A 25,093-nucleotide genomic window follows, 5' to 3' on the forward strand; every position below is an offset into this window, starting at 1 on the left:
GCCGCTGGCTCCCTGCAGGGCTGTGCCGTCTTCCACCCGGTGGCCTTGGTGGCAGGCAGCTGGTCTCTTGGGATGGTGGTAGGCTTGGCTTTGCATATGCGATGGGGATGGTCCTATCGTCCAGGTCCTGGGGCCCAGGGCTGGGAAGGGCCGCTGCACATATGGGTGAGCATGTCCCCTCAGGGAGATGCCCCCCTCCACTAAGGTCAGACCTGGAGGGAGTGGAGTCTGGCTGGGGTGATGGTGACCTGGTGAGAAGGAGAAAGGGGTCCATGTGAGGACAGGAGCCCTGGGAGGGAGGCAGCCAGGCTCCGTGTTTATAGGGACCCTGGCACAGTGGTGGGAATGGTGAGCAGGGCTGGACCTAGGCCTTTGGGCAGGGTTCTCTGCCCCTCACCTGGACAGCCCGATGCTCGGAGGATGGGCTGGGGAGGGGGGTCCCCACTCCGCTCCTGGGTGCCGCCCCCCTGGGCCTGGACCTCAGACCCAGCTGCAGGGCCCACCTCAGTGCGCTCCTGCTCCCCACCAGCTGGAAGACGGGGCCCTGGACGCTCTGCTCGGCCTCCTGTGGGGGCGGCTCCCAGTCCCGCTCCGTCTACTGTGTCTTGTCTGATGGGGCCAGTGCCCAGGAGGCTGCTGAGGATGCTGAGTGCGAGGGTCTGCCTGAGAAGCCCCCGGGCACGCGGGCCTGCAACCTGCAGCGCTGCGCAGGCTGGAGCGTGGAGCCCTGGAGCGAGGTGAGCCTGGCCCCTCTGGGACGGGGTGGTGGGCCTGGGTGGCCGCCGGCAACTCTGAAAGACTTGTCATCCTCAGGGGAAGTGGCTCCTGGGAGAGAAGGGACCTGCCAGGTGGTCCCGGAGGCTGTGGTGAAGGCTGGGGCTAGGAGCAGGGGCTTGGATCCCTGCTCCAGCGCTGTTCCTCCTTTTCGAGGGTCCAGGGCGGGTGGGAAAGGAGCCGGGCATGTTGTTTGGGGGCGAGGGAGGGGCTGGGGCTGCTGGTCACTGCTTCTGGCCAGTTATATGTATAGCAGTTGCAAATAAAGGAAAACACACTTCAGCCCGGTGTCCGCCACTGTTGTTCAGGCTGTGTGACCTCAGGAGGGTGACTCGGCCTCTCTGGGCCTGGGGCCATGGAGTGCTGTCTGCCCTCCATGCCAGGCTGGTGGGCCCCCAGCTGGGCGAGGACCAGCTCTCGCTGACAGCCCGGTCCTCACAGTGCTCTGTCAGCTGTGGTGCGGGGGTCCGGAGGCGGAGTGTCACCTGCCGGGGTGACGAGGGGTCTCGGCTCCACGCCACGGCCTGCTCCTTGGAGGACCGTCCGCCTCTCACTGAGCCCTGTGTGCATGACGACTGTCCCCCGCTCAGTGACCAGGCCTGGCACGTGGGCGCCTGGGGTCTAGTGAGTACTGCCCCTCCCCTCCCCTCCCCCCTCCCCCCTCCCCCCCTCCCCCCTCTCCCACTGTTGAGTCCTGATCCCTGGGCATCATCCCCTCTTCCTTCCCCCTCCCCCTCCCCCCCTTCCTTCCCCCTCCCCCCCTCTTCCTTCCCCCTCCCCCCTCACCTTCACCACTGTCCAGTCCTGGACCCTGGGTCTGACTCTAGGACTCAGGCATCTCCCCTTCCCCCTGCCTTATGGGCACCCCCCAGCCTTAGGGTCTCTCCCCCCATGCGGTGTGTTCTCTCTCTCACTCCCTTCCTGGGGTCCTCAGTGCTCCAAGAGCTGCAGCTCGGGCACTCGGAGGCGCCAGGTGGTCTGTGCCCTTGGGCCCCCTGGCCGCTGTGGGAGCCTGCAGCCATCCAAGCCCCCGGCCGTGGAGGCCTGCAACACGCAGCCCTGCGATCTCCCTCCAGGTAAGCACGGGGAGGGGCAGCTGGAGCCTGGCCCAGCCTCTAGCCCTGCCGGCAGCCTGGCCAGCACCTCCTGCCCCTGCGCCTGTGCCCTCAGCCCCCTGGACCATCCTCCTCTCAGGTCTCCGTGTGTGAGGCCTTTGCCGTCCACAAAGGCCAGCTCTTGGCAGCCTCACCGGGCAGCCGTGTGGCCCCCTGGGAGGCAGCACCTCTCCGTCACCCCCAGAGCTCTCTGTGACTGCTGGCACACTTGGGCGCTGCAATGGTTGTGCGTGGCTTGTTAGGCCTACTAGCTACAAGCTGCTTGAGGGCCAGGCCCGCTTCCTTCTTCCTGTTACGTCGTTCATTTCCTCAGTCGTGTCTGACTCTTTGTGACCCCGTGGACTGCAGCACACCAGTCTTCCCTGTCTTTCACCATCTCCCGGAGCTTGCTCAAACTCATCTCCATTGAGTCAGTGATGCCATCCAACCACCTTGCCCTCTGTCGTCCCCTTCTCCTCCTGCCTTCAATCTTTCCCAGCATCAGGGTCTTTTCTAACGAGTCAGCTCTTCCCATCAGGTGGCCAAAGTATTGGAGCTTCAGTCTCAGCATCAGTTCCTCTAATGAGTATTCAGGACTGATTTCTTTTAGGACTGACCGGTTTAATCTCCTTGCAGTCCAAGGGACTTGCAAGAGTCTTCTCCAGCACCACAGTTCAAAAGCATCAATTCTTCAGCACTCAGCCTTCTTTATGGTCCAACTCTCATATCTGTACATGACTACTGGAAAAACCATAGCTTTGACTATACAGACTTTTGTCGGCAAAGGGATGTCTTTGCTTTTTAATATGCTGTCTAGGTTGGTCATAACTTTTCTTCCAAGGAGCAAGTGTCTTTTAATTTCATGGGTGTAGTCACTGTCCACAGTGCTTTTGGAGCCCAAGAAAATAAAGTCTGTCACAATTTCCATTGTTTCCACATCTATTTACCATGAAGTGAAGGGACTGGATGCCATGATCTTCGTTTTTTGAATGTTAAAGTTTAAGCCATTTTTTACTCTCCTCTTTTACCTTTATCAAGAGGCTCTTTAGTTCCTCTTTGCTTTCAGCTATTAGGGTGGTGTCATCTGCATATCTGAGGTTATTGATATTTCTCCCGGCAATCTTGATTCCAGATTGTGCTTCATCCAGCCCAGCATTTAGCCTGATGCACTCTGCATGTAAGTTAAACAGCCTTGATGTGCTCCTTTCCCAATTTTGAGCTAGTCTGTTGTTCCATGTCTGGTTCTAACTGTTGCTTCTTGACCTGTGTACAAGTTTCTCAGGAGTGAGGGAAGGTGGCCTGATATTCCCATCTCTTGAAGAATTTTCCACAGTTTGTTGTGATCCACACAGTCAGAAGTTTAGCATAGTCAATGAAGCAGAAGTAGATGTTTTTCTGGAATCCTCTTGCTTTCTCTGTGATCTAGCAGATGTTGGCATTTTAATCTAGGTTCCTCTGTCTTTTCTAAATCCACCTTGTACATCTGGAAGTTCTTGGTTCACATGCTGTTGAAGCCTAGCTTGGATTTTGAGTGTTACCTTGCTAGCATGTGAAATGAGTGCAATTGTGCAGTAATTTGAACATTGTTTGGCATTGCTTTTCTTTGGGATTGGAATGAAAACTGACCTTTTCCAGTCCTGTGACCACTGCTGAGTTTTCCAAATTTGCTGGCATATTGAGTGCAGCACTTTCACAGCATCATCTTTTAGGATTTGAAAGAGCTCAACTAGAATTGCATCACCTCCACTAGCTTTGTTCATAGTGATGCTTTCTAAGGCCCACTTGACTTCACATTCTGGCTCTAGGTGAGTGACCACACCGTCATGGTTATCTGGGTCATGAAGATCTTTTTGTTTGTATAGTTCTTTGTATTCTTGCCACCTCTTCTTAATATCTTCTGCTTCTGTTAGGTCCATACCATTTCTATCCTTTATTGAGCCCATCTTTGCATGAAATGTTCCCTTGGTATCTCTAATTTTCTTGAAGAGATCTCTAGTCTTTCCCATTCTATTGTTTTTCTCTATTTCTTTGCATTGATCACTGAGGAAGTCTTTCTTATCTCTCCTTGCTATTCTTTGAAACTATTCTTGCTGTTCTTTCTTCCTGTTTATACCCCCACAGAACCTAGCTGGCACGTGGTTGGTCCTCAGTAAATGTTTGTTGAAGGGCTGAATGCAGAGAAGGAGACAGTCTCCTTCACATTGCCTCTGCCTTCCTGACCCCCTTCGCCCCCCATCCTCACTGGGAAAGAAGGTGTCCCCATCGTGAGGAGCTGTAGGACAAGGGGCACACAGGCCATCAGGTTATTTGGTTTGAGGAAGTGTTATTGGGGGAAGGTGTGGGCTGGGGCTGTGCAGGGGTGGCCAGGGGAGTGGCCTTCTGAGACTGCAAAGAGGTGTATTTGGCCCTGACGTGCCAATGACGGGGAAATGGTAGGATGCCAGTGGAGGCACGTGGCAAGGTGGCCAAGAACCGGTGGCCCAGAGTCAACGGCTAACTAATGGAGGGGTTCAAATCTCCCCTCTATTGCTGACCAGGCGTGTGACCCTAGGCAAGGGTCTCTCCTTTCTGATCCTCCGCTGGCCCAGCTGTGCAGTGGGGTTAAGGAGACTGACTTTCCAGGCTTGTGGTGATCTCTTGGCATAGTGCTCGCACACACAATACTCCATAAATGAAGTTCTTGTTCAGTCACGGACTACTGTTTGCAACTTCATGGACTGCAGCGTGCCAGCCTTCCCTGTCCTTCATCATCTCCCATAGTTTGCTCAAACTCATGTCCATTGAGTTGGTGAAGTTATCCAACCATCTCGTCCTCTGTTATCCCCTTCTCCTCCTGCTCTCAGTCTTTCCCAGCATCAGGGTCTTTTCCAATGAGTCGGCTCTTTGCATCAGGTGGCCAAAGTATTCAGCCTCAGCATCAATCATTCCAATGAATATTCAGGGTTGGTTTCCTTTGGGATTAACTAGTTGATCTCCTTGCAGTCTAAGGGACTCTCAAGAGTCTTCTCCGACACCACAGTTGAAAAGCGTCAATTCTTGGGCGCTCAGCTTCCTTTATGGTCCCGCTCTCACATCCGTATGGAGTGTGGGTAGCAGTCGTGGTGAGGCCCTGTGGGGCCTGGGCTGGGCTCCTGGGTCTGGCCTTCGGGCTGCACGCGCAGGAGGTTCTTCAGCCCTTACAAGTCCAGCTCCCTCGAGCCACTCGGTGTCCCAGGACCCTGGACACCTTCCTGGGAGAGGTGGCCCGAAGCCTGCCCCAAAGAGGCATTCACTCGGAAAGGAAGGAAATGGAAGGAGAGCTTCAGGCCAGGGTGAGTTGTGAAAGAAAGAAACCTGCATTGCTATTTTCATAATTATAGAAATAATGTGTGTTCGTTGTGGAACGTTTGGAGAAATTAGAAACATAGTATATATAGAGAAACTTAAATTGGCCTTGATCCCAGCGGTTACTGGATAAATCTTTAGTGTGTTTCCTTGTAATGTATCTGTGATTTCTGTATCTGCTTCCCCCCCCAACCCCAGTGACATTTGGTGTATGAACATTTTCATCCTGTGATTTCTAGGGGCTCCACAGAAGTCCACTTGTGGGTGAGAATTTAGAATTTGTGTGGTTCCTACTGTTTTGGATACTTTAGTGCTATAGTGCTTACTGGCAAGTGCCCTGGAGGAGGGGCTGAGTGTCCAAAGAGGGCTCCCCTTGAGGGGTGGGTGTCTGAGAGCCGACACGCTGGACAGTTCTGCTTCCCCCTTTCTAGAACAGCACACGCCAGTAGAAATAAACAAGCCCACATGTCATTAAAAATTTTCTAAGAGCCACATTTTAGAAAGTAAAAAGAAGTGAATCTGCATTTATAATATGGTTTTTTTTGTGTGTGTGTAATAAAGTTTTATTAAAGTATAAAGGAGATAGAGAAAGCTTCTGACATAGGCATCAGAAGGGGGTAGAAAGAGTCTGCATTTATAATATGTTTTATTTAACCCAATAAAATATTTTTAGCCTGGAATCAATATAAAAATTGTAGGATATTTTATATTCTTTTTTTCACAATATTTTTTTTTTTTTAATCTTCGAAGTCCACTGTATAGTTTACACTTACAGCACATCTCAGTTCAGACGCTGGAATCCCACTGGTGTAGTCGGTCTCAATTTAGAGGTCATGAGATATCCAGTTGAAAAAGCAGACTCACCTACCCAACTTGTCCCAGACATACTGAAGCATCTTCTGATAAATGAATTAAGTGTCAGTGTTTAAACTGTAAATTTAATTCTGATTCAACAAAATTTGAAATTCAGTTTCTCGGTCACTCTGGCCCCATCTCCAGTGCTCAGTAACTGTGAGACCAGTCAGGAGCCAGGACTGGCACTGGCCCAGGGTGGGGTGGGGGGTTGTGACAGGTCTTTTCAGGGGGGTGCTCTTAAGGCCGGGAGGATGCTGAGGGCCTCTGGCTATGCCTCACATTTGTCTGATAGGCTCAGGGGAGCCGTTGAAAGTTTAGGGGCTTGAAGTGACACCATGGTCATTAGGACATTTGGTGCCTGCCTTGAGGGTCAGGCTGAAGTGGGGAGAGTGGGAGCAGGCTGCAGATGCTCAGAGTTTGAGGAATGGAGGGGTGGGCGCTGGCCAGCACAGCCTGAAGCCCCTGGCGTGTGGGAAGGGACCCCAGACTCTGAGTTAAAGCCTGAGATGATGGCAGAAGAGAGTCATAGGAGTCCTCACGTGCGACAGAGGCAGGATGGGCTTGGCGGAAAGTTGCCTTCCCAGCCACGGAGGGACAGCCGGAATTCCCAGGCTGGCTGGGGACCATGAACCCTCGGCCAAATGTCGACAGGAGACCAGAACCAGGGAGACAATTTGAATCAACCTTGTCTGAGCTTTTGGCCCAGGTGGGATGGGCAATACATGGAAAACAAAGATTTGACCACATATCTACCAGAATCTTCCAACTCTATTATTTTTAAAAGTTCCCTGGGACTGGCGAGATGTAGTCCCTATGGAGATGGACTTTTCACTTATTTTTTTTTGTAACTTTGTTCCACTATGTAGTAATATGTTTATTGTGGAAAATTTGAAAAACACTGACAAATAGAAGGAAGCACCCCCCTCACCCAGCCCCCTGGCAGAACACACACACAGAGCATGCAGAGCCTTTCACTGTGAGCATTTCGGGGTTTTTATTTATTTTATTCGAGTAGAGTTGAATGACAACACAGTGTTAGTTTCTGCTGTACAGCAAAGTGATTCAGTTTTTTAATATACACACATACACAGACACTCATTCTTTTTTGTATTCTTTTCTCTTTTGCTTCTCTGGTGGCTCAGCGGTAAAGAACCTCCTGCAATACAGGAGTTGCAGGAGACACGGGTTCAATCCCCTGGAGAAGGGCATGGCTCCAGTCTTCTTGCCTGGAGAATCCCATGGACAGAGGAGCCTGGCGGACTCTAGTCCAGGGGGTCACACAGAGTTGGACGTGACTGAGGCGACTTAGCACGCATGGTCCATCGCAGGATACTGCATACAGCTCCCTGTGGGATGCAGTAGGCCCGTGTTGTTTATCCATTCTCTACGTAGTGGTTGGCATCTGCCAACCCCGCACTCCCACCCTCCCCTTGGCAACCATAGCTCTGTTCTCTGTGGTGGTGAGTCTGTTTCGTAATCACTGTGAGCATTTTAGCCATATCGTGCTAGTATTATTTTGGGCATCATTTTTTAAAATGCCTGTTGTCTTCATTTTCTCTACAGCCTTTTGCATTTTTTCTGTAACATTTTGTGATGAAAAATCTTTTTAAAAACCTTATTGAGGTTAATTATCATACACCATAAAATTCACCTATTCTAACGGTACAGTTCGTGATATTGAGTAAGTTTGCCAAGTTGGACAAGAGACGCGGAGAAACTTTAATCACACAGGAAAGATGAAGAGCTGTGTGGCAAGCAGTCATGTGCCCACCATCAAGTTCTACAATTACTATTTTGTTGTAATTACACTTTCATCATCTACTTTCTGTCTCTTCATTTATCAATTCAGTTGTTTTTAATATGGAATTTTTTATTGAGGTGAAATTCAATCACACACAGTTAACCACTTTAATGTGTACAATGTGCTTATTTGTTCTCAAGGTTGTATGACCACCAGCTCTCTCAGTTCAGTTCAGTCGTTCAGTCATGTCCGACTCTTTGCGACCCCATGGACTGCAACATGCCAGGCCTCCCTGTCCATCACCAACTCCCAGAGCTTCCTCAAACTCATGTCCATTGAGTCGGTGATGCCATCCAACCATCTCATCCTCTGTCGTCCCCTTCTCCACCTGCCCTCAATCTATCTAGTTTCAAAAATTCTCACCACCCCATAAAAGTGCTCTGTGCCCGTCCATTAATCACTCCCCGTTAACCCTGATCCTCTTCACTGGTAGCCAGATCGCTGTGTCTCTGTGCCATTAACCCTGAGCCTCTTCGCTGGTAGCCGGATCGCTGTGTCTCTCTGGATTTGCCAGTGCTAGGTGCATCAGGTGAAAGGAATAGCGTGCCTCTTGCATCTGGCTGCTTTCACTGAGCAGAATGTTTTTGAGGTTCGTCTAAGTTGTGGCATACATCAGGACTTCACTGCTTTTTATGGCTAAATTGCAGTCAGTCGTACGGATGTTCCCAGTTTGTTTATCCGCGTGTCTGTGGATGGATATTTGGGTTGTTTCCACCTTTTGGCTTTAGTGAATAATGATGCTATGAATATGCATGTAGAAGTTTCTGTGTGGGTGTCTGTGTTCAGCTCTCTTGGGTTTATACTTAGAAGTGGAGTTTCTGGGCTGTATGGTAACCGTGTAACTGTTTTGAGGGACTGCCAGGCTGGTTCCCCAGTGTCTCCACCATTCTTTCTTCCCACCAGCAGTTGCGTGGGAACTCCTCCATCCTCATCCTCATCCTCGCCGACCCTTGTGATCTCGGTCTTTCTGGTTAGAACCACGCTAGTACCTGCGAAGGGGCGTCTCCTTGCGGCTCCGGTTTGCGTTTCCTTAATGGCCGATGGTGTTGGGCATCTTTTCATGTGCTTATCGGCCATCCCTGTGTCTTCTTTGGAAAAGTCTTATATTCAAGTTCTTTGCCCATTTAAAAATTGGATTATGTTTTCCTCAATCCAATTAAATATTTTTGTGTTACCATTTTTTATGTTGTTGGGATCAAACGTAAATGCTCTCTTTACACGCGGCTTTTCTCTTTGCTGAACATTTGACACGGGCGTTTTCTATGTGACGAGAGACTCTTTTGAAACCTGGGAAGGGTGTTGACAAGAACTCAAGCCTGCTGCTCTTCACTTCTGCTCTCCTGGGTTTCCCGGGTCCTGCCTGAGTGGTGGGGTGGGAGCAGATGTTGGGGGGGTGGCCATCCCCCTGTGCCCTGACGCCCCCGCTCCTGCAGAGGTCCCCAGCATGCCGGAAGTGCACACCAGCCCCAGGGACCCCCGGATGTCTTTGGGCCCACGGGAGGCCTCTGCCTCAGGTGAGAAGCTTGGTGGAAGCCCCCAACCCTGGGGGCCCTTGGGATGGACGTTGAGGGTGGGGGGGCAAGTGGTTGTGGGGGGAAGGGATGTGGAGGAGGGTCTGACATGGACAAAGACAGAGGGTGAGGAGTCAAACAGAGACATCATGGATCTTTTATTTCCTCCTCTTTCTAGGTTTCAGAGACCAGTGGTGGGCACCCCAGGAGCAGCCCTCAGCACGGGGTAACCCCAGAGGAGACCAGAGCCCACTCCTGTCAGCCCCGGGCCCCGCCCTGTCTCTGCAGCTCTCCTCATACCAGCAGCCTCTGCGGCCGGGCTCGGGGCCCCGCGACTGCAGACTGGGCTCTCACGGGTGCTGCCCCGACGGCCACACCATGTCCCTTGGGCCACAGTGGCAAGGCTGCCCTGGGGCCTCCTCGTGTCAGCAGAGCAGGTGGGTGCCTCTCGCCCCTCCCCAGGTCAGAGAGGGAACGTGTGTCTTCTGCGGGGTGTCTGATGGGCGGGCAGGGCAGTGTCTTTGCTCAGAGCAGGTAGGGTGGGTTAGCAGAGCTCAGGAGTGGGAACTCTAGGGCTGTTGTGTCTGAGCTGCCCAGTCTGGGCAGAACTGGGGACTTGGCTGCTTCCCGCTGATCTCCCTAACCTGCTGGGTTAGGGAAAAAAGCCCCCCACTCTCTCTGCAGAGGTCAGCCTGTTGAGATATAGCCTGAGGCTTGGAGAAGGCAAGTAGGGTATGAATTCTAGCTCTGTGATCCAAATCAGGCTCCTGCTCTCTCGGGTTGGGGTGCTAAGGGCCATGATTCTGGAGTCAGCAGCTTGGGGGTGAGTCTCAACTCAGCCAGCAACACAGCTGTATGACTTGGGGCAAGTTACTTAACCTCTCTGATCCTGGCTTTCTCTGCTGAGAATGGGGAACAGTGACAGCCACTGACTGGGGCCACTGTGAGGATGGACCAAATCACGTGGTGCCTGGCCCACAGGTGCTTCGATACATTCCTTCCTTTGCCTTCCTTCCCACCTGCTGGTTGGTGGAGGGGAAGTAAGCCCTGGGCTCCTTTGACCCCTTCTACTGCCCCACCTCCCAGCTGCCTCCATTCTGTAAAACCTCCCTGGGAACCTGGTGTCTGGGGACCTCAGGTGACTTTCCACCTTCTTGGTTTTGTGGTGGGATGTGTGAGTTGAGGATCTGTTGATTATTAAGAGTTTAGCTCTGCTTATTGTCTGCATGTTGCCCTCCCTGGGAGCCCCTATGTGGTGAGTGGACGTGGCGGAGACTGGGGTTCGCCACATGGTTCGCCCTGCACGCAAGGGCCCCCCTGTGTCCCGACTTGGATCCTCACCTGATCAAGCCCCCTGGCTCAGGGAGCCTCAGAGCCTGGATCCTGGGGTGCTGGCACTCAGGGTCCCTGGTGGGGCAGGGGTCAGGGCTGTGATGTCTTTCTAGGTTCGGGTGCTGCCCTGATGGGGTGACCGCGGCCAAGGGGCCTCATCAGGCGGGCTGCACGAGCTCTTACGGACGCGACAACGCCGGGGGCAGGCCAGGATCAAGAGCAGCGGCCTCCACAGTGAGTGTCTGCTCACCCCAGGGCCACGAGTCCAGCCCGGAAGCCTGCTCAGTGCTGCTGTGACGCGGGCTTGTGGCAGCTTTGACCTTGAGGAGGGAGGTCCCTGAAGCTTGCTGGCCTGGCTTGTCCTCTCGAAGGCACAGGTTTCCGTGACGGGCCCTGTCTGACCTTCTCCGGGATGTGATCTCCAGGACTGGGGTTCTGCTCAATGGGGTCATAGTTCTGTCCCTCTCTCTTCCTGCCATCCTCCCCCCAGCAGCCTGGAGTCCTCCTACCAAGAGCCAGACCTCCATCTAACTTCCCAATCCTGGGCTCTCTCCCCAGGTCCCCAATGCCCACCGGCCCCAGGCCCAGCAGAATGAGCCCAGCGAGTGCCGGGGCTCCCAGTTCGGCTGCTGCTATGACCACGTGGCCCCTGCGGCAGGTCCTCTGGGGGAAGGCTGTGTGGGCCAGCCCAGCCCTGGTGAGTGGCTGATCCTCCTCGTCCTTATTGGTGGGAAGGCTCTCGTCCCACTCTGCTCACTGCCCCGCCCCCCCAGAGCCCCCCGACTTCCTCCTGGCTGGCTTACCACTTGTTTCTCCCACCAATATTCCTGGCACCTGCCAGGTCCTGGGCTGGAGAATGGTGCTGGATTATTCTGCCCGACAGGTCATCCTCGCCCCTGAGTTTGCACTCGTGGCCGCCTGGCTGCCTGTGGGAGCCGGGAGCGTGGTCAGTGGGGAGTCCACGGAGAAGGAAGACCTGTGCTACCCCTTGGGGCTCAGCCCCCTCCAGAGGCAGTGGGGGGGTGGTCAAGACTGGGATGGATGGGGTGGCCACCCTGCCTGAGATGCGTCTTGGAGGAAGGACCATGAGGTGGGAGCACATGCCCACGTGGAGCTGCTAAGGACCATCCCGGGGATGCCGGAAGCCAGGGGGCAGAGTCTGCAGGGAGCTGGGTGGGGGGGCTTGAAGTGGGGGGTCTGGAGGGTCACATCTGAGTGTGGAGAAGGATGGCTAGGCTGGGGGCTGGAGAAGGTTCTGAGCTGCTAAGGGGCCCCAGGAACAAGGGTGGACCCCCTCCCTGGGCATCTTGGCAGCCTGTGGGGGCTCAGGGCTGGGGGTATTCCTTCTGCGCGAAGCACGTCAAAGGTTGGCCCTGGGGCTGCTCTGTGTGCGCTGGGGGCCTGGGTCGGGTGGGGAGGAGCACGAGGGAGCCCGTCCAGGGAGGTCACAGCCCTGATCCTCTGCAGGACTCCAGCTCTGGGGGTGCAGAACAGGCTGGTTCTGCTGGGGTCCCGGGGCAGTGAGCAGAGTCTGTCCCTGGAGTCAGTCAAGCTCCCGGCAGTAGTGTGGATGTGCGCTGAAGCTGGGGAGGGCCTCGCTCCTGAGTCCCGGGCTGCGTTCGCAGCTTCCCTACTGAGTCCCGGTGACCTGCGTGCTTCCTGCCCCCCTCAGCGTACCCCGTGCGGTGCCTGCTGCCCAGCGCCCACGGCTCCTGCACCGACTGGGCTGCCCGCTGGTACTTCATCCCCTCCGTGGGCCAGTGTAACCGCTTCTGGTATGGCGGCTGCCATGGCAACGCCAACAACTTTGCCTCGGAAGAGGAGTGTGTGAGTGCCTGCCGGGGACCCCAGCCCAGGGCGGGGGCCTCTGGCCAGAGCACCCATGGAGATGGTGGCAGCAGCGGTCCTGGGGGCCAGCAGGAGGCTAGCCAGCATGGGCCGGGGCCCATGGTCCAGAGAGGACCCTTGCCTTCCGGTGGCCTCCGGTGGCAAGACCAAGAGCCTGGGCCGGGGGTGACGGACCACAGACAGGCCTTTGGAGAGGGGCCCTGGGGCCAGGAGACTGGGCCCAGTCCCCCTGGACTGAGCGGAGACGCAGGACGACCAGCGCCTCCTTCCCGTGGCTCCTCCTACAGGTGAGGCCCCCCACTTCCCCAGGTGGGATGGGGATAGGGATGCAGGCAGGCCAGAGGCTGAGCCTTTTAGGGCTAAAACCCTGAGATCAGCTGGGCCTCCTTCCACCTTTCACCTGGAGTCTTCCGGCTGGAGGGCTTTGGTACCATCATTCCACAGGTGGGGAACCTCAGGCTTTGGAGACATGAGGCTTGCCCAGGTTCAGGTGGATGGTGGTGCCTGAATTCTCCAGCAGATCTTGCGGGTATGGTCCAGGGCCTGTCTAGTTGAAGCTTCAGTGCTTCATGACCTCTGGCAAGTCATCCAGCTTCCCGGAGCCTCAGTTTCTCGACCTGTAAGATGGTGATATGATCTCACAGGTTTAGTGTGGATCCCGGTCGTCGTCACTCTCTGTGTCATATTAATGAGAACTGGGAAGATTAAAAACAAAACTGAATTCCCGAGGGATCCGGCATGCGTTTGGTTGCCCAGCTGCTTCTCTCCCACGCTGTCCGTCCTGGGGCCCTGGGCCTAATCTGTGCTCATTTTTTTTTTGCCTGTGCTTGTGCGGGGTTTTCTCTCCCTGTGGTGAGCAGGGTTTCCTCTCTGGTTTTGGGTCACGGGCTCCGGGCGTGCGGGCTTCAGTAGCTGTGGCTCATGGACTTAGTTCCCCTTTGGCATGTGGGTTTCTCAGATCAGGGATTGAGCCTGTGTCTCCTGCACTGGGAGGCGCTTCCTAGCCACAGGACCCCCAGGGAGGTCCGTGTTCTGTGCTCTTACGGGAACAAGTTGAGGGCACAATGCCTGTGGGTATTTTGGGGGTGGGGAGGGGAGATTCTTGATTCCCCAGACATCTGGAGAGTGGCTTCCATGAGAAGTACCTCTGGTACTTCCATGGGTACTCTGGGGGTACCTCTGGTACCCATGACGGGGTACCATGCTTGCTGTGGGGACGCACTGATGAAGGGATAGTCCCTGATGCTGGCCCTCATGTGACTCTCTGTCCCACCTTCCCAGGATCACTCTGGCGGGCTCAGAGCCCTCTGTGGTGCAGGCAGCCGTGGGGCAGTTGGTGCGGCTCTTCTGCCCGGAGGACGGCTCTCCAGACCCCCACTCAAGGTGGCAGAAAGACGGGCGGCCCGTCTCCTCTGACAGGTGGATGCAGCCCGCTCCCCTGCCCAGCCCCTCCGATTCCCGGGGATGGGAGGGTGAGAGAGCAGGGGGCAGCCCCTCCAGTGGGAGCCAGGCTCACTGTTGCCTCAGGACACAGCGCTCAAGCCCCCTCCCCGCCCTTAGGCACCAGCTGCAGTCCGATGGCTCCCTGGTCATCAGCCCCCTGAGGGCGGAGGACGCGGGCACCTACAGCTGTGGTGGCCCCGGGCCAGACCGTCACTCTCAGCAGGTCCAGCTCCACGTCACAGGTCTCATCCCCACCCCACCTAACCCACCCTTGGGTTCTTCTGGGCCCCAGGGTGGGGGTCCCAGCCAGGGTGCCCCCACACTGGGGGACTAGGGCAGGAAGCGGGCCGTGGCATCCTGGCGGCTGGGCCCCGGTGCTGCAGGTTGCCTGGGGCGGACGTCTTGCCCCGTGTGGCCCTCACTTCTCGTCGGTCCCCCGCCAGCCTCACGGGCACCGTTCTTCCACCCGCTTCTCCCCACAGCTCACCCCTTGCTTCTGGCCTCACAATAGGGGGTGACGTGGCCATGCCTTCTGAGGCTGAACCAAGGCACTTCCCCGAGACCAGGGACCCAGCCCAGGACCACAGTCCTCGGGACCCCAGCCGCGGGGGCCCCGCCGCCGCCTCACACCCGTGGCCCCTGACCAGGTGCGGTGTTCAGCACTGCTTGCCAGCCGCCTGCTCAGGGCTCTGGGAGGGGAGGGGAGGGCAAATGTGGCTCCCGGAGCCCGACCTCTGAAGCAGGGATGGGGAGTCCTGCCCACCACCGCGAGCACTGGGGAGCAGAGCCCGTCCTGGCCCCCGGCCTCAGGAGCTAGAGGGCTGAGCCGGCCTTGAAGAAGGGAGTTTACAGAGCGGGTGCAGAGGGCTGGAGGGGCCCACGTCAGGGACCTGGTGCAGGCTGGGCAGGACGCAGAAATTCTGGGTGGCTGAGGTGAGAAAGCCGGAGCTGGATTTGAGCCTGGGTCCCAGATACTTGTCGATATCTCCCAACCAGAACAAAGAGCTGAGGCTGGAGAGCGGAATCTGGTCAGGGTTGTGGGGAGAAGGGGCCCATGAGGCCGGGTAGGGGTCCCGTCCCCAGGCATGGTCGGGAGGAGGCAGTGGCGAGGAGCCTGTCCCCTGGCATGGTCTGGAGGAGACAGCGGCGAGGAGCCCCCTCACAGCTGAGTGATGCTTGCTCTGCAGGGTGCGTCTGGACCGGAGCCAGCCCGGGGTGCTGGACGCCCAGCCGGGCCAGCGGGTCCGGCTGACCTGTCGTGCTGAGGGCTTCCCGCCCCCGACTATTGAGTGGCAGAGAGACGGGCAGCCTCTCTCCTCCCCCAGGTTTGTTCAGCTCCCCTCCCCTGTCCTGCCTCTGGCCCCGCCCCGTCTGGGCAGATGCCATCCCCTGGTCAGACCTGAGCGCGACCCCAGGGCCTCTTGAAGGACGCGGTTGCTGGGCGAAGGGCTCCTTGGGCAGACCACGCTGGGATCTCTGGGCCTTTCCAGAGTGTGGCTAGCGGACAATTGTAAGAAGCCAGCCAACAGGTGACGGCCTGTTGGGAGGAAGTGGAGGCAGACACCCTTCTGGCTGTAATCATAAGAGCTAACATATATGGGCCCTGTGCTGAGGCTTAATCTCTTTCACGGGACGTGCAGAAGAGCTAAAGTGGTGCTGTTTTATCCGCGTGTGACGCACAGAAGCTTAACACCACCCAGCTCCTAAGTGACTGAACTAGGACCGAGCCTAATAAACGAGTGTAGGAAAAAAACCTCGAAACCCAAACCAGAATTATTTTGTATCCGAAAACTTGCAATGATTTGCTTGTTGCCAGGTTTTAAAGTCAGGCGTCCTTAAGTAAACGAGAGTGCCAGCAGCTGGAGGGTGGTCAGACCCCGCTGACTGGCAGGGCCCACTCAGCCTCTCACCAGGGGACGGGAGACCCTGACCCCACTCCCACCCACTGGGAGCCTTGGGATGGCGCCACCTGACTGTGCTTGGCCTCCCCAGACACCAGCTGCAGTCCGACGGCTCCCTGGTCATCAGCCGCGTGGCTGTGGAGGATGGAGGCTTCTACACGTGTGTCGCGTTCAACGGGCACGACCGGGACCAGCGCTGGGTCCAGCTCCGAGTGCTGGGTGAGGCGCAGCCTGAGTGGGCGGGTGCGTGTGGCCAGTGGCCTCTGGGGTCAGGAGGGGCACCGCGGGCATGCCGTGGCTGACAGTGCCCCCTCCTTGGGCCCAGGGGAGCTGACTATCACAGGGCTGCCCTCCACAATGGAGGTGCCGGAAGGGGACACGGCCAGGCTGCTGTGTGTGGTGGCAGGAGAAAGCGTGAACATCCGATGGTCCAGGTGAGGCTCTGTCCCTGGCCCTCAGGCCCTCACCCTGAGCTCCACAGCCCAAACCAGGGCCGGGGGGCCCACCTTTGTGCAGAACGTTGCTGCCACCCGCACCCCTCCCCCTCACGTCTGCTCCCGGCTCCTGGCCTGGTGCCAGGGGAAGGGGCTACAGCGCCCGCCTCCCTTAATGGGGAAGCCCCACCAGGACCACTCTCTTCTCTGCTGGTCGGGCTACACACCAGAGCTTCTCAGGCTCGGCACTGTCGACGTTTTGGGCTGATGGTTTTAGTTGTCGGGGTGCATTGGGGGATGTTTAGCCGTGTCCAGCCTCGGGGTGCCTGTAGTACTCCCTCCCACGTCATGGCCACAGAAAGTCTCCAGGTGTTGCCAGATGTCCCCTGGGTGGCGGATGCTCTGCTAGGCTGAGAAACACTGGGCTCCACTCAGCTCTGGGGGCTTTGGGTGGTCTTTTACCCCAAGTCTGCTGGGCTTTTATTCATTCAGCAAACAGTTTGATGCCCCCTTCCTCCTTGCAGTATGTCAGGACGACGCTAGGCACTGGGGATCCTGGTGTAATCTGAGCCCCCCCAACACTCCAGGTGGGAAATAGCCCAGTATCCCCCAGGCTCGGAGGAGGTTTGCCCTGAGTGTGTCTGGGTCAGTGGGTGGCTCTGGAGGGAGCCTTAGACGGCCTCCTCCCCGGCCCTGGGAGAACCAGCTCAGCACCCGCCAGGGCCTGGAGGTTCTCCCAGCATCCTTTCCCCTCCAGGAACGGGCTGCCGGTGCGGGCCGACGGCCACCGTGTGCACCAGTCCCCGGACGGCACGCTGCTGATCCACAACCTGCGGGCCAGGGACGAGGGCTCCTACACGTGCAGCGCCTACCGTGGAAGCCAGGCCGTCAGCCGCAGCACTGAGGTGAAGGTGGTCCCACCGGGTAAGGAAGGGCCACCCCAGGCAGCTGCTTGTCTTCGGGAGCTGGCCGTGTGCAGCCGGATGAGGAGGGCACGGGCTCTGCAGTCGGAGGGGCTCTGCCAGTTCCTGGTTGTATGACTTGGGGCGGGCCAGTCGTCACGTGGCCCGAAACAGCCCTGGGAGGGAACCGCCAGGGCCCAGCTGTGCTGGTTGGCCTGGACGGTCACGGCTGTCGGGGCCGTAGCACCTCACCAGGACCATGCAGGGCGTCAGGCCTGGCTGCCTCCTATCTGCCAGGCTGAGCCCGGAACTGGCCAGGTTAGAGGTTGCAGTCTGGTAGAAATGTTGCTTAGTGAGCAGGACTGACGGTGGGCTTCCAGTTTATGAAGACAGGGACTGGAACCCAGCCAGGGCCCGGCATCACCGGGTGCTCAGGCTGAGTGTTTGTGTGTGAAGGTGGTACCTTGGGGAAGGCACCATCCTGCAGGGGCCGCTTTTCACCTCAGTCGTGCCCAGCAGATAGATCTCTTGTCCACATACTTACCAAACTTACAAGACTTGAGACAGGCCAGAGTGCAGATTTAAGTGAGAGAGATTGCTGTCAGGGGGCCCCCACATGGGCATGTCTGTGACTAGGTAGAGATGTGTCTGCATAGGAAGCCAAACTAGAACCAGAAACTCAATTGACGCTGAAGTTTGGTGGTGCTCCTAATGATGCATGGTCACCAAGATGAAATGGTGTGATGGGACTGCCTCCGGGACAGCACACTTATGGCCTCAGTCCGGCTGTCTGTCTTCTGCCCCGTTAGATGAGTGTTGGTAATCTGAGACACTTTCTTTGGGGGAGGAGGGCACTTCTTAAGGAGAAGCTATCTTCCTCTCTAACTGTGTTGGTTCCGTCAGTTAAGCTGTATGTGTCTGCCATCACCCATTTAAGCTTTTTGTGGCATTTCACTGCTTGAGGCTGCCTCACTGCCCTGTTCATGGTCTGGTGGCATGCTGGAACTGCAGTGTTAGTAAGGGGGAGGGGCCTTGAGCTGGTCCCACTCTGGGGACAGCTTGCAAGCTTGCTTTCTCTTTTTTTCTTTATTGGAGTATAATTGCTTTGCAATGTTGTGCTAGTTTCTGCTGTACAACAAAGTGCTCTCAAGCTTTTTACCTAAAGGTTTAAGGTGAGAAACAGAAAATACTGTAAGGTTAAAACATGGGGAGTGGGGCTCACTCTTCGGAATGGGAATGCCCATTACGTGCTGGTTATTTTAGCCATGGTTACTATGTGCTTCAGTTGCTATCTCATTAACTCCAAATGAGAGAGCAGACACGGAGAGCTTATGTAACCGTTTGCCCCAAGTCCCCTGGCTGGAAGGGGAGAGCCACGATGGTGCCCAGCCTGCACCATCACGCCCAGCACCTGCTCACCTCTGCCTGTGATGAGTCCAGGAGCTACGACAGCTGAGATTAAGTTGGTAACGAAAGTGGCGATTGTTAAAAACAAGCATAAACGGCTTGTCCTTTATGTAAATGTAGGTGGTCCGCACTCTTGTTACACTGACGAGCCAGCCTTCACAAAGCCGTCGGCTGCTCAGGTGTTATCTATTAGTTGTATCTGGGGGGAGGTGTGGAGGGGGGCCTTCTGCAGCCCCGTGAGGTGACTTTGGGGAGCTGCTGTCAGGCCTAAGCCAAGGCTGAGCCCTGAGAGCCCCTCCCAGAAAGAAAAGGGAGGTTAACTAGACAAATAGACTTCAGTCCGAAGACAGAGCAGCAGAATGAAAGTCCCACGGTGATTTATAAGTTATGGACGTGACGAGCAGGTTCAGAGGGGAGGCGCCCGGCGCTTAGCGCTCAGTGTCGCATCAGCGCCACTGCTCATAGCCTGTCCTCCCGTCACTGGCCTGACGGGCTCTGCTGTCTCTGGGGGAAGTGGGAACTGGAAAGCTGGGGAGCTAAGTGACTGAGCTGGGGCTACTGAAGGCACAGAACGCTTAAGTGGGAGGAAACCAGCAGTGAGAGACAGACCGCTCTTGCCAACTCAAAACTGTGCTTGGGGCTGACCCCGCTCTCCTTGTCCAGAGGCCACGGCCATATATTCTGCGGCTCTTCAGGTCTCAGTCAGAGCAGGGTGTTAACTTCCAGAGATGTTTAATCAGCTGGAGAGTCAATATCTGGGGGTCTGCGATGGGCTGTGCACTGGGGCGAGCGGTGGGGGTGGGGGAGAGCTATAAAAGGATAACAGGAGGCCCACTGCATGCCGAAGCGGGGCCCAGGGCAGTGCAGACCGTGTGCCCTCAGCTGGACACACAGGTGTTACCGGGATACAGTGACCGGCATCTCTGGGAACCTGGCGGTTACAGCGCTGCTCTCCTTTAGGGAAATGACAGGGCAGGTGAGTTTCCAGCCACACAGAACTTTCTCACCACCCTCTCCCCCCCGGTGTCTCACAGTGCTGGCCGCCCAGCCCCGGGACCCCAGCAGGGACTGTGTCGACCAGCCGGAGCTGGCCAACTGTGACCTGATCCTGCAGGCCCGGCTCTGCGGCAACGAGTACTACTCCAGCTTTTGCTGTGCCAGCTGCTCCCGTGTCCAGCCGCCCGCGCAGCCCGTCTGGCAGCAGGGACACAGCTCATAGCACTGGGAGGAGAAGGCTCTCGGTCTCCCCTCTCTGGCTGAGGAGGGAGTTCTCCTCCGCAGACACTGGCCTGGTCAGAGCCGCCCCCTGCCGTGGAGTGCCAGCAGCAGCGGTCCCAGCGGTGTCCGCTTCTCTGGCTTCACCGGTGCCTGCTGGGATGTCAAGAAGCGGCCACTTGTTTGCAATAAGGACATCTTTCACTTGACAGTTTCTCTCTATAATTTGTTATACAGGATCAGCTCACTGTGTTCTTAAAGCCAGCTACCAGGGTTCTCACTTTGCTGAAAGCTGGGTGGGGAGGTGTGTCCTATCTGATTGGGGAAGGTAACTAACTCCTGGTGTGTATGTTAGGGAAACATTCTTTGCTAGAACTAGGTCTCATCTGGGGTCCAGATATGGTTCATCGCTTCAGTCTCTCTAGCCCTTCCTAGGGAATATGGCGACCAGCTTTAGCTGGTTGCTATACTAGCACAAAGTTGGTGAAAGCCCTCAGCAAAGTGGGAGATAATGAAAACTAAAAACCAGGCTATTGTAAAACACAGTACCAACAGGATAGGGGGACCAGTGGAAGGGAGGGCGACGTTAAGAAAGAGAAGAGGGAAGTGGTTTCAGAGTTAGGTCATTCTTCCTCTCAGCCTCTTAAGGCCTTGATGCTAAGACAAGAGGCCTGGTTTCAATGAGCTTCCACGTCCCTTTCCACTTTAACCTTCTCCCAATTCCCCAGAGGACGGGCTGGGCCTAGTAACAGAGGTCTTTCTGGGGCACAGGAAAAACCAGCATTACCGGGACAGGTGATTTCTATTACCAACACTCTAGCTGGAAAAGAAACAATTGCTTCACGGGTGAGTGATACTTCTTGGTCTACCTCTCATTCAGCAACAGAAACATGGGCCAGGACAGAGGTCTTTTTTTCTTTCCAGTTTTAAAAACCATTGAGGTGCATCCCCTTCCGTGTACCATGGCTGGTTTGGCTATAGAAATTGGAAGGTAAGGACTACTTTCTTGGACTCCACTGTTCTCTAGTTAAATCACTATTTGTTAAATTGGTGGCATACTCCAGACCTTAGCTAGCTCTTGGAACCAGTCACAGAGTGGTGGGGTATGGTGAGAGTAAAACTCAGTCTAGACCAGTGGTTCTCACACTGGGAGCTTTTTCAAGAAATGAAGATGGGGGTCTACTGCCCGGAGATTTTAATTGGTCTGGAGTATGGGCTGGATATGAGGATTTTTAAAAGCTCCCAGATGACTCTCATATATATCCACAGTTCAGAGTCACTGCTGCAGCCCAAATTCTCAGAATGTGAGTCTTGTTAAAATGCAAATTCTGACAACTAGGTCTGGGCTAGGGCAGAAGTTCTGTGTCTCTACACAACTGCCAAATTCAAGTCTGCACTTGGAGCAGCAAGAATCTGACATCAGAGATGTGCTTAGGAATGACCGGAGGCTCGAGTATGAATACAGATAGGAACTTTAAGAGAATACTAGCCCCAGTGAAAGATTTTTCTAGCCATCAAACTAGAGATCTGCGGCAGTAGTAGAATGCAGAGAGGACAAGACAAGGAACTAAAACTCATTCGCTAATAGAGAAAAGCGCAAAGAACAGCTCTTCATGGCAAAAGCTTCTACCACGAACATTTATTTTTGTTAAAGCAGATTGTAAATTCTCATCAGTACAAATATATATATAACTTACATCTGATTGTAAGGCCAACATTCGAAAGTAAAAATGAGATGGGATCTTACGTGGTTACCAGAGGTCAAGTGGCTACAACTGAAAACAGGATGTTCGGCTCACCACAAGAGGGAGGGATGCACGCACGCACGCACACATAACACACACACGCAGTCCTAACAAGACTGGGCCCTCCATCCCCACAAAACTCGGAACAAAACTTAAAAGGACAAAACAAAACCCACCAAGACCTACATGACAAACCAACACGGTAACCTGCGTTCCCGTCTCATGGATATGATTACATCATTGTCACCTTAGTGTTAAAGGATTAACATAAGGAAACTGCAGCAGTATAGAAAAGAAAAGACATTCTCTATTTAGATTGAACCCATTAAAATAATGACATTAGAATTTTTCATTACAGGTGTAAAACCAGGACAATACTGCTTGCTCTTTATTTAAAACTACTACCTAGCTGACGGTACTGGTCATAAGCGTGATTGTTGTTGCAGTGTGCTACTTACAGTAAATGATACCAAGTGAGCTAGGGATCCCACCTGCAACTTCCAGCCCTTCCTCTCTTTTACTTCAATAGGCATCAATGATAAATCAATCTTATGTACAATTTCTTACAGCTAACCCTTTTACCTTTGGCAAGATTACTTACAACTCATACAACTTTTTAATAGTGAGAACTATTTAAAATATTCTAAATGCATAAAAATAAAGATTTTGGCTTTTTGATATATATTTATAATATTTATTCTTACTCAAAATGGAAGCTCAACTTTACCCCTAAGATACAGCTCTGCTGGGCAGCTCCTGACGGGCCCTGCTGGGAATTCCAGCAGCACAGCCTGCCTCTCGTCCCAAGTCCCGGCACAGGCCACCCTGTTCTTGATCTTTAAGAAGGCCAGTGCTGAGAGCAGGTAGATGAAAGGCCTGAAAAACTAAGGGAGATCGTTTCGCTTCCCGTTGTGTTGTATATTCCAGTAAATGTGCTTTGAATACAGATTCCTGTTCAGATACTTCTGCCTCTCTGTTGCCAGAGACTGGTAAGTGGCTGAGGGAGGCGGGGCAGAGGATGACAGCTCCTTGACTCTCTTAGTCTAGCTGCAAAACAGTTCTTCCCTAGGAACGGGTCTCTCCACTTTCTCAGTCACCCCCATCCACATCCTATGCCTGGACATGCCCTTGGGGACCTTTGGGATTAGTGAAAAGCATATTGGTTGGGAATGCAAAGTCCCCTTTGCTCCTCTGACCTCCACCCCCCCTGCCCGGGCCTAAGTACAGACAAAATACATAAGCCATAAGGACTGCTTAAAGTTCGATTTCAAAAGTCTTCTGTAAATCACTGGAGAAAGGATTGGTGGGGGAGGGGTTAGTACGCTGCTTGGACTTGCTTTCCAAGGCTGCCCACTGGGCCTCGAAGGGATCCACCATGCAGGTGCCTGCAGGAGCCTCAGTCTGCTTGTCTCCTGAGGCCAACCTGCTGTCGTCTACGCCATTGAGAGCTGCAGAACCGTTGAGGTGCTGAGCAGGAGGCTTAAAGAAGGGACTGGCAGTAGCACTGCTTGTCTCGTACTGTGGGAATGTCTGCTGCTTGACCAGGCTGGGAGACTGATGGGGCTGGGCAGCCTGTGGGTGGCCTGCGGTGCCAAACACGTTGGCGACCATCTGGGAGGGAGTGATGCCCACCACGGGCACGTTAGAGGCTGGATAGGTCATCCCGTTAGCCACAGGATAGGACTGGGCAGCGACAAAGGCTGGCTGCAAGGGTGGGACCACGCCCACTGGCACGGGCTGAGAGGTGAGGAATGCATTTCCTTGGAAAGGTGGCACTGGCTGGGAGATGGCAGTGGGTGGGGGCGGCTGGAGAACCGGCTGCAGAGGGGCAGCTGAGGCCTGGGGCTGCTGAGCCCGGACGCTCTTGGACACCTCCTCCAACCAGCGGTCGGCCTCGGAGGGAGTGCGTCTGTGACCAGCCTGGAAGAGACCTGGAGAGACAGCACCGGAAGACTGACCCCACTCGGTCCCTGGAAGCAACAAGAGGAAGAGAGGGAAGAATCAGGATCTTCAGGGGCTTTTTTCTCCACCTGATAATCTCGGTTATTTGAATGATTGTAATGTGGAACAAGCCCCCCCAGGGGGATAGTCTGTGGTTTTGGTAGGTGGGAGGAAAGTCTATTACCAGCTGAGGAGGTTTCCTGGCAGGACAGGGAGAACCCAGGAGACCTCAGCCGTGTGTCTGTGGTCTACCTCAGCCGTGTCGGGAAGCTGCCAGAGATGGCTCAACTGCACAAAACTGAAGCTGCTGGCTGGCATCAGAACCCTAGCCCCACTGCTGTGGCTCATCTATGGTCCAGAAACCAGCTTGCACACACTCTAAAGAGCTGAGGTGATTCACCTTCTGCTCTAACAGAATGAGAAGAAAATAACCAGGGACTTGCTGCCGGCCTTTCAGACACATGTCTTCCTGGTGAACTGCCTTTTTGTAGCCTTTTTTGTAGGCCTGCTGTTGTAGGAGGCAGGCATATCCACAGATCTAGATCCAGACACAGGCTCTTGCGAGGGAGGGCCTGGGGATCTGTGTCTTATGAAAGCTCTGTGGGTAGCTCTAGGGTCCTAAGAACTATCAATCTTACCTCTAAGAGCTCCTCTCTGACACCATCCTTCCTTAATAGTTTATTTCCAAAAGGGATCCCACTTTTCCTAAAAGGACTCCTTCCTGGTTCCCACTAAGGTAAATAGCTGATTTTCACACCAAGGTCACTTATCTGATCCCAGAATCCTCACCACCATGTGTGGTCACCTTACCCGAATGTGTGGCTGCAATTCCCTTGTTAGCAGCATCAGGGGCATAGGCCCAAGGGTTGGTTTCACGCACAGGCATTGCTACGGGTGCTAGAGCAGTAGGGGCTGGCTTAGCAGCAAGCACATGGAAGGCTGAGTCAGTGCCATTAGCTACAATGGGAGCAGACAACATTGATGGAGTTAATTCATGCAGGGTGTACAGGTGACCCCTTGGAGCTGGGTCAGTCAGGCCAATATGCAATACTGGTGGAAAGATAAGACAGAAAAGTTGGTGTGGGATAACCATGCCATCTGCAATGAATACACAAACGTTCTGGCAAAGACGGAATCAGAGGCTGTAATTAAAATGGGTGTACTGATAAAGTTAAATGACTTTTAGAAAAACATGTTTATGGGGAAAGAGGTAATAAAGACTAAAAAACAATTTCAAATTAAGTTAAAAAGAACTGCTTTGTATTACAAGTAGCAAAAATCTATTCTAGACACAGCTTAGCCTTTGGCATAATGATAAAGTATCATCTATCACAATTTCAAAAGATCAGATTATGCCAACAATGGTTAATACAATCATCCTTATTATGTGTGAGGCACTACTCTAATAGTGCTTTAGTGCGCATCATCTCAAGCTACTCCATCCATGGGATTTTCCAGGCAAGAGTACTGGAGTGGGTTGCCATTGCCTTCTCTGATCATCTCAATAAATTCTCTCAAAAACCCCATATTACAGTTAAGAAATCAAACTTGGTACGTGTTTTCATT

The 25,093-nt window shown here is 54.5% G+C and overlaps 2 protein-coding genes across 17 annotated transcripts in view; one reads left to right on the forward strand and one right to left on the reverse strand.

Annotated features, from left to right (window-relative positions):
• Positions 1–22,266, forward strand: part of PAPLN (papilin, proteoglycan like sulfated glycoprotein) — a 36,715-nt gene extending 14,449 nt beyond the window's left edge. For 2 of the 3 annotated variants that reach the window (XM_070797820.1, XM_070797821.1), the window contains 16 exons: positions 530–737; positions 1,216–1,398; positions 1,709–1,850; positions 9,282–9,362; positions 9,538–9,796; positions 10,805–10,925; positions 11,250–11,388; positions 12,364–12,826; positions 13,821–13,958; positions 14,100–14,224; positions 14,494–14,629; positions 15,170–15,307; positions 15,975–16,102; positions 16,209–16,317; positions 17,075–17,241; positions 19,661–22,266. In XM_070797820.1, the coding sequence (XP_070653921.1) occupies positions 530–737; positions 1,216–1,398; positions 1,709–1,850; positions 9,282–9,362; positions 9,538–9,796; positions 10,805–10,925; positions 11,250–11,388; positions 12,364–12,826; positions 13,821–13,958; positions 14,100–14,224; positions 14,494–14,629; positions 15,170–15,307; positions 15,975–16,102; positions 16,209–16,317; positions 17,075–17,241; positions 19,661–19,845 (2,722 nt within the window). In that variant the 3' untranslated portion in view covers positions 19,846–22,266. Of the gene's footprint in view, positions 1–529; positions 738–1,215; positions 1,399–1,708; positions 1,851–9,281; positions 9,363–9,537; positions 9,797–10,804; positions 10,926–11,249; positions 11,389–12,363; positions 12,827–13,820; positions 13,959–14,099; positions 14,225–14,493; positions 14,630–15,169; positions 15,308–15,974; positions 16,103–16,208; positions 16,318–16,841; positions 16,905–17,074; positions 17,242–19,660 lie in introns of those variants that run through there. The other variant, XM_070797822.1, reaches the window with a different exon arrangement.
• NUMB (NUMB endocytic adaptor protein) overlaps positions 21,466–25,093 on the reverse strand; it is a 160,657-nt gene continuing 157,029 nt past the window's right edge. For 12 of the 14 annotated variants that reach the window (XM_070797831.1, XM_070797829.1, XM_070797828.1 and 9 more), the window contains 2 exons: positions 24,338–24,484; positions 21,466–23,556 (listed from right to left, as the gene is read on the reverse strand). In XM_070797831.1, coding sequence (XP_070653932.1) covers positions 22,841–23,556; positions 24,338–24,484 — 863 coding nt within the window. In that variant the 3' untranslated portion in view covers positions 21,466–22,840. The remainder of the gene's footprint in view (positions 23,557–24,337; positions 24,485–25,093) is intronic. The other 2 variants (XM_070797834.1, XM_070797833.1) reach the window with 1 other exon arrangement.

The sequence above is a fragment of the Bos indicus genome, chromosome 10 (assembly GCF_029378745.1).
Source record: "Bos indicus isolate NIAB-ARS_2022 breed Sahiwal x Tharparkar chromosome 10, NIAB-ARS_B.indTharparkar_mat_pri_1.0, whole genome shotgun sequence".
Lineage (NCBI taxonomy): Eukaryota > Metazoa > Chordata > Mammalia > Artiodactyla > Bovidae > Bos > Bos indicus.